The sequence below is a fragment of the Lytechinus pictus genome, chromosome 16 (genome assembly GCF_037042905.1).
Source record: "Lytechinus pictus isolate F3 Inbred chromosome 16, Lp3.0, whole genome shotgun sequence".
NCBI classification, from domain to species: domain Eukaryota; kingdom Metazoa; phylum Echinodermata; class Echinoidea; order Temnopleuroida; family Toxopneustidae; genus Lytechinus; species Lytechinus pictus.
Window position 1 is genome coordinate 13920447 of NC_087260.1, and position 11991 is coordinate 13932437.

Here is an 11991-nt window from a genome sequence, read left to right on the forward strand (position 1 = left end):
CTACTACTACAACAACAACAACAACAACAACCAATACTACTACTACTACTACTGCTGCTGATGCTGCTGCTACTACTATTATTAAGGCGTGTTGTCAAAAGTGTGCGTGCGTCTTTACCTTTATATTCTACGGCGAACCCGCTGAGCGTGCCATTGTCCATTTTTCTTTCCTACGGGTCAGTGCTCTTGCCATTCAAGACGCCAGCGTGCCCTTTTGCAGCGAAAACGGAAGCGTTCGCTTTTATCTTTTCTTCTGACATGCTTCGGTTGGCTCTCCGATAATATGTTTTTGCATTAGCGCCCTCTATGTTCACGATATCGGCGTTTTAGGCAAACTATTGAACGCCCGATCTCTAGTCACTGATCTGAATATCATTGTGTCCTTGTATCGGTGTGCCTAGTCCATTGGGGGTACATTTTCCAAAGTTACGCTTTCACAATTTCTTTTGATAGTTTTTCGTTTCAGGTTTCAGTAGTGACAAAGTTCAATTAGATTTAGATTTGATTTTTTCAAATAGAACGAGTTGTTTTATTTTGAAGAATATACCGTTAAGACACTGACTTTCTAAAAGTAAATGTTCAGGTGCGGGTAATTTTTTTTTCATCACACTGAGCCCACACAGTCAGCATTGTCGGGTGAAAAGGAAAAATATGGAATTGTCCTTAACTTCTTTGTAAACGAAATGCAAAACCCTTTGCAAAAGATGCAATATAAATCATACCTGGGTCCCAAAATGATGGCATTTAAATATCTACATTGAAACGCTATACTGTGACAAAAAATAATAAACTCATAAAATGCAAGCGTTTTTGTGGGAAAATGGACAAGGGCATCGTTGAGATTCATATTTGAGCTAAACATAGGCCTATATCTAATTTAGTCAAAGTGCACAACAATTTTACTCTTAATATACATTATGTTTAAACATTAACATGCTAGAAACTTATATATTCACACATAATACAGATGTCGTGCAAAACAAACGAATAAAATATCATTAATTTTGAACTTTTAAAAATTAAATTGGATGCTCAAGCAGTCATATCGGTCATTGTTGATTAAATGCACAATTCTTGAATTTCATTGCCCGAAATTTAGAACAAAAAGTATTTTCGTTACTTTGTAAGACCATTACAAACATCTTTACCTTCAAACGAAATCAAAAGCACTTAACAATTTAGTATAAAAATTATCAAACTTGACCATGAATTGAGTTGAATGTTTATAAAGGAATTATAGCGTATTTTAATGAATCCCATTCTAAACTTTGAATGACCGATGTCTCCGGGGAAAAAATATCGCGTGAATTAAAATGCAAATTAACACATTTAAGTGACTCTGACATGAAATTGGACATGAAAACCTATATTATCTTTTTACCTGGGATCCGTCTTTATTCTCTTATCAATTTCCCTTGTGATCTAGAGTACTAAGTGACCAAGTGTTCTTGATTACCATCCAGCAGACACAGAACCGAAGGGGGTCTGGGCTGAAGCCTCCACACTCTTTTTCCTCCAAATAGCGTACAAAACGTAAAAAGTACCATGATTTTATGCATGGTGATCCCCTTCAAAACCGTTCGGCGGTTGGGGAAGGCTTAATTGTCTTTTTCAATTTTTCAGTTCTACTCACAATATTTAATTTTGTCAACTTAATTTTAATGGCTTTTTTTTTTCATCCAACTTCATTTCTTCCTTTGAATTTTTCTAAACCTTTTCTATACTTATTTTTTTAACCTTCACGTTTGACTTATACAGTAGTGCATATTGCCGTTGATTTCTTCTTCCTATCAAATATCTGAATTTATCTGCAATATGTGTGTGTCAAATTATTGCAAATTAGATTCCCAGTGTCTCAGGTAAACATAATTTACCGACGTAAAGTTTGTAATACGAAAGCCTCTTTGGCCTAGTTTCCCTTCCAACTTTGTACTTCACCTCTTAATCGTATAGCTGTATTCTGTATAGCTTGCAAATTTAAATACTTTTACACACACAAAAAAAATCAATAAACGTTCAGGAAATGGTAATGCCTCGGTCACATTTGCTCTCCGGCGGCCGTACGGCGAGTCGAAAACAGCCGTTTTATTCATTTTTATTCAAACCACCTATATTTAGCTGGTACAAAAACTGTTGAAACGACTGTTTTCGACTCGCCGTACGGCCGCCGTAGAACAAATGTGACCGAGGTATTAGGCATACTAGATCAAGAAGGATGGAGTGTATGCTGGCGCAGATCCTGCCGAATTAACACAATACAATCTAATAGGCGCCGTATTTATTTTGAACAATAGTTGGCCTCTCAAAAGTATTGTGGTCTATTCTGTGACCTCTACTATTGTAAGCGCTTTGGGCCTAATGGGAAAAGCGCAGTACAAATAATAAGTAATAATAATAATAATAATAATAATAATACTAAAAGAAGTCAGTGGGTCTATATTCTGCACCTGGAGGGTACAGTAGTGATACCGGGGGGGGGGGGTGGCATCCGGCCCTTGCGCCCTCCCTCTTTGAGAGCCATTATCAATTGCTAATGTAAATATGCCATTTTTACACAAGTGTGCCCCCCTTTGAAACTCACAGCATGTATTTTAATGAGGATATGTCGTTCATGCACAAGTGAGGACCTTCACTTTCGCCTGGTAAACACCCCTTTTCCAAATATATTTGATTATTAAAATACACGGAGAGATGATAGGCAAAGAATATAACTCGAATGTTAATATTAAGAGTAGACCTATAAGGAGGGAAGTTACATGGTTAATTAAAAATGTGTTGATAAAATATCAGTGGAACGTTATGTTATAATTTGCTGCGCCAAACAGGTTTTATGTAATATTGCTCTTTATAAAGACAAGTATTAAACTACATTAAATGTCGAAATGCTGAGATGTATAATGGAAACCATATTAAAATGCACATTACGAAAAGAACCAAAATCAAGGCTCTAGTATGGGGACAAAACGAGAACAAGAAAACTACCCATTTGATGCTCATTTTAATTCCCAGAAAGCCGGACGTTGAAAATGACCTGGGCCAGTGCATTGCTAGCTGTATTTAATGGGAGAGCTCGGCTTACCCCATTGTCAAGGTAGATTTAAATTACCCCATTCTTGATTGGGGAGATTACCCTATTGTTGAACATAGAGGTGGTCTGACTGGTGGCGGATTTCAATAGAAGGATGACCCCTTGATTGGTGGGGGTATTTCAATGGGTGACTGTCTTAATACTTTGATGTGTCCCCGATGTGTCTTTTAATCGAACACCGTGTTTGCAACTAATCCCAATTAATGAGACTATTTGGCATCAAAATGAAAGTCTAACTTCCATCCTTTTCATAGATTTCGTTTGAAAATACTTACAGTGTACGTTTATAAGGTAAACTTGAAATATGAGAAGGCGCTTTATAATATGTAAACCAAATATGATTTGTTCATAAGTATCTTTATAACAAATGTTTTCAAAATCGAGTTTCATAGAACAGATGTATAATACTCGATTTAATAACAACCATAATATTTCATAGTCATCGAGAGGGTAAGTATCAGACTAAATAATGCAAGCGTGATTTGTTCAGGCGCTGGTAAGATTTTTCTTTTCAATCCCACTGAGCCTGATCTCTTTTTTTTTTCATACAAAAGCCGGGATAGACATGTGGTTAAATAAGCATTAATTGGATTCGTGCTTTCGGGAAAACAGTATTTATTTACGAGCAAGAACATTGAAGTGTTCAGTGTTGGCACCGGTTGGCACCACTGCGATGAAGTTAATTCGAATTGTGTTTTTGAACAGGATCAAAATAGTAGAAGTAAAAACGTTAAGCTTATTATATAAATATGTATTAATCATTCGGATTTATGCATTATTCTGAACTACAATTGTCTATAATTGAATGATTTATATGTATTCAATCAGTGGCAGATTTTCAGGTGGGGGCACATTTTCCCTTGAAAACTTTTTAGACAAAAAAGTTGTCACTAAAATAGGGCATTTTGACCCGTTTAAAACGTGACATTAAAAAATTAAGGTCTTTACTTGTGTTTGAACAACATGTTCATATTACAGATATTTGCTGTGACTCTCAAAAAGTGAGTACACTTGCAGGGGCGGAACCATCCTTCGCCAAGGGGGGGGGGGTCTTTTTAATCACATACCCCCGATCAGCCGCTCAAATATGATTTTTGTTTGTTTAAATGAATGTAAAATAATCTCATAAGCCTTATTTAAATAGTGCGAGCGCGAAGCGCGAGCTATTGTTTAAATTATTATTCCATGTATTTTGTCCTAAAATGGCATTCTGGCAATGCTTGTGATCCTAAACGAGATGAGTAAATTTAATATACGCTTTGATCATTCTGATAAAAAAAAAGATATGTTAACGGCTGATTGCAGTTAGCCATGAAGACGTTACATATTTCAACAGTCAAATAACGCGAGCGCGAAGCGCGAGCTGAAAATTTTGATCTTTCTACCTGAAGAATTGAAATTCTAAGCAATTTTTGTAATCATGAAAAAGTTGAATATATAACAAAGCAATTGATGCGAGCGCGAAGCGCAAGCGGAAAATTCGAGATTTGTAGGAAAATTGTGAGTGGATATGGATCACAGTTAAAAAGGAGCTGATATGTTTCATTATTATTACTTTGAGTTTGACATACATGTAGGACCGGGACATTCTAAGAACATTATTCCATCGTATGAAAATTATGACTGTCTTCCTATTTCTCTTCCTATCAATGCGCTAGATGAAACTTGTCGATATTCCATTCTGAAAAAGGAACAATTTAAAGCGCTTTTGTAATAATGAATAAGATGCATGAGTTAATATATTTTTAACAATCAATGTGCGCGCATATCGCCAGCCGAAAATTGTTGATAAACTGTCATAAAATGGAGATTTTAAGTAGTTTGTTATAGAATTAATATTTAAATTTTTATAACTCACCAATCAAAATGCAAGCATGCAGCGCTAGCTGATACGTTTTTACAATCTGACATGAATAGGTATATTTTTATAAGTATATGGAATACAGGAAAATAATAGGTACCTGGAAATCAAATTTTGTGAGCGCGCAGCGCAAGCAGAAAATGTTTATATTCAGACAATAAAACAGAAATTTTTACAGAACACTTTTTTAAAATGAAAGTTCAATTTCCGAGCTGAAATATGTTATGTATATTGACTTCAAAATTTGATATTTAAAGTTCCATATATGTAAATCACCTAAAAGGTAATGCGCGCGCAAAGCACGAGCGAAAATTTTATATAATGACATGAAAGATTTTTTTTTATTGTTTTCGAAGTCTTCCCCTCGTCTTATTTATTCACTCGTTTTCCTCCTCTCATGTTTACAATTTTTTCTCCCCTCTTTTCCCTTTTTTGGTCTTTCTTTCCCCCTTTTTTTGTTCCGCCAATAGGGGGAGGAGGGAGGGCGGACCCCTTGCCCCACCCCTGGATCCAACTCTGGAACAATCTACCAAAAAGTATTAAACAAGCAGATTCAAGAGAGAAATTCAAATCCGTGTTAAAACCTTTTTTGTTAAATATAGCTTTCCCTCCGCATGTGAAGCCCCTCAATTGTTTACAGCCTACTGTGAACTGTACAACTACTTTATTTTTTGGTGAAATTCCTTCTCTCTCTATATTTTTTCCTTAGCGTTTAGATAAATGTTTTGTTCTAAGTGGTATACAAATAATGTAAATTAGTGGCGTGCGTTTCCCGATCTCCGTATCGAAATCAATATTAATGAGAGAGCGCAATTTCATTGTTTTCGCTCTAATGGGGAAGGGGAGGGGGAGAGGGTCAGTGTTCAATCACGCAAAAGACGTAGGCCTATATGTGCATAAGTCCATGTCATTGGTGTAATGATAAAGATGATGAATCTGATGAATTATGTTTGTCGACGTTATAATAAAGTTAATACAATCAATATGATTCAGGCGTACACCGCTTTAACTGCATGGTATCATGCATCCAGAAATCGAAATAGCCGATGTATTCAAAACGTACGTAGCCGGGATGGCATGCAGTTCGGATGTTACAGTACTCTAACATTAGAATAATCTCGTATTACAAATGTCAATTTTGCGAAAATGCACACAAATTCATAACTTGATAGACTCTGGGGGATGATGTCGATATAAAAATCGCATCGACCTCGATATGCAAGCATGTTTGATACTGCGTCGGACTTGACAACCCGCAAAATCTTTTCCAAAATTAGATGAAGGCCATCCATTCTCATTCTTTTTAATCTAAATATAATCTATGTATTTCAGGATCATGATATGAAAACCTTTTATAACAAACATGATAAAGGAAAAACGCGTCTCAAGTTATACATGGTTCATTGCCGCAAAATATACCAATCATCTTCATTTGTTATCATTTAATCATCAACATTATCACTGATATTATTATTCGTATTATCATGTCCGTTAATATCACTTCAAAGTTATAATTATCATTATATCATCATCACCATCATCATTCATTCAGTATCTATTTCCAATCGTTCTCCAATATCAATTTTATATTTTATATAATTAAGAATATATGAAAGGTAATAGTAATGATAATGGTGATGCTGGTAATCATGAACATTAGATCCGTTTTGTGAGATAATTTATGCAATTTTACACGCTAATCGCTACTCGATGATGGTGAAAGAAAGAAGTCGGGACGGTAGTTACTGTATACACGTACTTTATTACACTATAGTACAAAAGATTCCCCATCGGACGGGCCAACGGTCTTTTGAAATAGGTTCATCTATTGAAATTATGACAATAATCACGACAGCGGATATGGGGAACTATTCTCTGAGCGCCTCTCCCATTCATTGTTGTCTGTGGCGAACCCGCTGAGCATGCCATTGTCAATGATTCTCTACACGGGTGAGTGATCTTGCTTTTTCATGATCATAGGCCTGGGCAATGACTAAGAACAGTTCGATGAGTATCAATGCCAAGTAATCCTGAAAGGTCAATAATGTTAAATTCTCTTGCTGGAGAAGACTATATCATGGCACTATTTGCTTTTGCTGTAGGCCAGTTGTGTACAACCTGATATAGATGATAAATAATAATTATCTTTCATCTATTTTAGAGTAATGATCTAATGTTAATATCATTCTACATAATCACCCTGAAGCTTACGGCCCCATATCTTCACCCGTGAAGTATTGAAATTTGAAGTTTAAATTATTGAACATCATGGCATCCTAGTATTGTACTGATTTTTACCATCACTGCAATATAGATAAAAACATAGAGTTAATTCTACTCACATTGATTTTACTTTAGAGCAAATTCAACCCCCCCCCCCCTTCCCTTCCCGCTACAAACTTTCTTTCATTCCCTTTCATTATTTCCTTACAAAAAATGATCCTAATTTCAATCACTATGATAATGACATAGATGATTTGCTGTTGACGATAATGATGCTGCTGATGATAGTGATGATAATCAAAACTGATGATGATGATGGTGGTGGTGGTGGCGGTGATGGTGAATGTGGTAGTGGTAGCCTTGGTGATTATGACAAATAAAAATACTGAAAGTTACGAAAGTCACACATTCAATGAATAATACCTAGAAACATACTTTTAGATGAAATAAAAATCACACACAATTTGTGCAACTTGTAAGCCTCCCATTTAGTTTATTCTTATTTTTTTAACTGAATTGTGTCCGCTTATATTCCTTCTTGATGATGATTTAAAGCTTTTAAGTTTATAATTATATTGGTAAATCCCGGTCAGAAAAGTTCATGTCACCATTCCATTCCTGAGTACTATATAATATCAAGGAGATGATATCTCCTTGATTATATGAGCATGGCCCTAAAGTGATTGTGATGTGATAGGTATGAAATCAAATGTGTTTTATTGGAAAATTTAGCCCTTTTCACACATTCTTTTTTTTCCAGCGATTTGGCGACCGATCAAAATGTCTGTGTATTTTTAATTGGAAACCATCTATCGGGACAGACTTCAAGATGTAGGTCTGAATAACATTGCAACATACTTCGTTTGGTGCTCAAAAGGTTATTTCTAAAATAGAACATCATCGAGAAATGGTGCTTGATTCATGACATCTGAAGAAAAAAATCCGATGACCACTGCACTTTTGTAAACATTTTAAAATGCTTGTTAATACTCGACAAAATTAAAAAGACAAAATTACGTATTATTTACCAAAGTTAATCGAAGAGTTTCAACATGACAATTAGAACAATAAATTAAACACTACACATGCAGAGAACGATCGAGATGAGAATAAAAACTTGATCAGATGATGTAATATACTGATAAGCTTTTTCTTTATCTTCCTTTTTCCTCTTCGTATTCTTCCTCATCTCTCATTATTATTCTCATCCCTTTTTACTGCTCCCCCATTCTACATGTACGTCTGCTTCTCCTTGGTAATTCTTCTTCTCCTCCTCCTTCTCCCACCTCATCGATTTATGAAGATAAAGTTATAATGAAATAATAGAAATGTTTATGAAGATAATACTTATAATAGAGAAATGAAGATGATTGCGATTGTAACAGCGGTGATGACGATATCGATGGGACAGTGTATTATAATATTGCCTCGAAAAATACCTGACACTTGATGGAATTCCGTGCTTATATCGCTCATTTCTCAGCACGAATTTCTTTCACAGGGCTATTTGGCAAATATTTTTCATTTATACAAACAAACACTCCGTTGGTAAATTTCATTGGATTCTGATCGAACTAATTTTCAGATCGTTACCACATTTGGTATTCATCTTCAATTCCGAACATTACGTTTAATACGTTAAACCAATTAAATGAAGTTACATACTTTAGTCTGTTATAAGTTGTTTATATGTACTCTCATACCCCGAGAGGGGATCGATGGGGTGAATATAATGTAAATCTAAATCAGGGGCGGATCCAGCCTCCGCCACTGCATGTCTTCCCCTCTGTTCCCCTTTCACTCTTTCCCTTTTTCCCCTTTATTTCTCCCCCCATCGTCCACCAGATCTCTCTTCTTCTTTCCCCTTATTTTCTGTCTCTATCCATTTCCATATTCCAATTTGTCCCCCCTCTCCCGTTGATTCGATCCTAAATTTCTTCCCCTCTCAAATTTCCAATTTTTTTTTCTCTTTCAACTGTTTTTCCTCCATATTTTTTCACCCTTCCTCTTCCTCCATCCCAATGTTTTTTTCTTATTTTCTCTCTGTTTCCCCTTCCTTTTCTCTCCCTATCCTTAGTTTTCTTCTTCCTCGTTTCATCTTCTCTTTTGGTCCCGCTTCTTTAAAACAAGGAGATAAAGAAAATTAAGAGACTATAATTATGTTATCCTGGGGAAATGGTTGCCCGTCCAAAAATTGAACAAACTATTTTTAACAGTTTCTAATAAATCTTTGATCTATCTATGCCTTATAGTGCCAAGCTGTTCCGGTCATATTCATTTCATCTTGCCATTTCCTTCTCTTTATTTATTTATTTATTTATTTTTTTTTTTTTGGGGGGGGGACTCCCGACACTTGTTTCAGATGCGAGTAATAATAAATATTCCAAGTTGACGTGAATTGTACGAATGGCTTGGGCCTACGAAACGAAAATGTGTGGAATCTTATTTTCCCACCTAAAACATCATAAATTGACCCTCTTCCAATGCGAAAAAGGAGGTTTTCATGGTTATTGCAGCAAATTCGAAAGATCAGTAACGATTTATGACACGTGCGTGATTTTTGATTAAGCTACTGTGGCTTTATGAATGCACCCGAACTTCCATTATAGATGCCAACCATAGTTCAGAACAGTGACCCGAACTCTCCGATCCGACAATAAATATGAAGGCACGCCTTTGTTTTGGTCGTAGAGGGAGCTATTTAGAATAGATTCTCCGGTTTTTCGACAGAAATTAAGACTTGCAGGAAAGACGAACAAAAGAACGGTGGCATCAATGGGCCTTTGATGGCGGCCGTTCCTTTGAAGAGAAGGGAACGTTGGGCAGGAAAGCCGAAGCGAAAACCCGGATGCAGTAAAGACGGTATAGAACGGTGCATGGACTTTTGACAAGCTCCCTAATACTACTACTACTACTACTACTACTACTGCTGCTGCTGCTACTACTACTACTACTACTACTTCTACTACTACAACAACAGCAACAACTACTAGTACTACTACTACTACTATTACTATTACTATTATTTCTATTACCACTAGTACTAGTACTAATACTCCTATTCCTACTACAAATACTACTACTACTACTCCTATTCCAACTACTACTACTCCCATTCCTCCTACTACTACTACTACTACTACTACTACTACTACTACTACTACTACTATCCTTACTACTACTACTACTAGTGCAACTACTACTACTCGTATTCCTACGACTAATATTTATACTACTAGTACTAGTACTAGTACTACTACTACTATTACTACTACTGCTACTACTACTACTACTACTACTACTACTGGTGCTACTACTTATATTGCCGTTGATGCTTCTACTACTACTACTACTGCTGCTGCTGCTGCTGCTACTACTACTACTACAACAACAACAACAACAACCAATACTACTACTACTACTACTACTGCTGATGCTGCTGCTACTACTATTATTAATACTACTACTACTACTACTACTACTACTGCTGCTACTACTACTACTACTACTACTACTTCTACTACTACAACAACAACAACAACTACTACTACTACTATTACTATTACTGTTACTATTACTTCTATTACCACTAGTACTAGTAATACTACTCCTATTCCTACTACAAATACTACTACTACTACTCCTATTCCAACTACTACTACTGCTACTACTCCTATTTCTACTACTACTGCTAATATCCTTACTACTACTACTACTAGTGCAACTACTACTACTCGTATTCCTACGACTAATATTTATACTACTAGTACTAGTACTACTACTACTATTACTACTACTGCTACTACTACAACTACTACTACTGCTACTACTTCTATTGCTGTTGTTGCTTCTACTACTACTACTACTACTACTACTGCTGCTGCTGCTACTACTCCTATTCATCCTCCTCCTCCTACTACTACTACTACTACTACCACTACTACTACTACTACTACTACTACCACTACTACTACTACTACTACTATCACGACTACTACTATTAGTCCTTTTCCTACTACTAATACTACTACTACTACTCCTATTCCAACTACTACTAATACTACTACTACTACTACTACTACTACTACTACTACTACTACTACTGCTTCTACTCCCATTCCTATTTCTACTACTACTACTACTACTACTACTACTACTACCAGAACAACCACCACCAGTACTACAACTACTACTACTACTACTACTACTACTACTACTACTGCTGCTGCTGCTACTGCTATATACTACTCCTCCAATCACGTACATGTATACTACTACCACTACGACGACGTACTACTCTTACTACTACTACTACTACTACTACTACTACTACTACTACTACTACTATTACTACTACTACTACTACCATTACTACTACTACTACTGCTGCTGCTGCTGCTACTACTATTATTAATACTACTATTACTACTCCTACTGCTGCTGCTGCTGCTACTACTACTACTACTACTACAACAACAACAACAACCACTACTACTACTACTACTACTACTACTACTACTACTATTACTATTACTACTACTACTACTACTGCTGCTGCTGGTGCTACTACTATTATTAATATTACAACTACTACTCCTACTACTGCTGCTGCTGCTGCTACTACTACTACTACAACAACACCAACAACAACCACTACTACTACTACTACTACTACTGCTGCTGCTACTACTATCATTAATACTACTATTACAACTACTACTGCTGCTGCTGCTGCTGCTACTACAACAACAACAACAACCACTACTACTACTACTACTACTACTACTGCTGCTGCTGGTACCTCGCTTTTAATTGCTTT

The 11991-nt window shown here is 36.1% G+C and overlaps 1 protein-coding gene across 1 annotated transcript; it reads right to left on the reverse strand.

Moving 5' to 3' along the window:
- Window positions 1-9873: 9873 nt before the first annotated feature.
- On the reverse strand, window positions 9874-11725 carry LOC135157109 (uncharacterized protein DDB_G0271670-like; the record flags this gene model as incomplete). The annotated part of the gene is made up of 4 exons (XM_064111621.1): window positions 9874-9911; window positions 10415-10688; window positions 11097-11283; window positions 11457-11725. Coding segments are annotated over 4 exons (768 nt in total), but the record flags the coding sequence as incomplete, so codon positions are not given.
- Window positions 11726-11991: the final 266 nt, after the last annotated feature.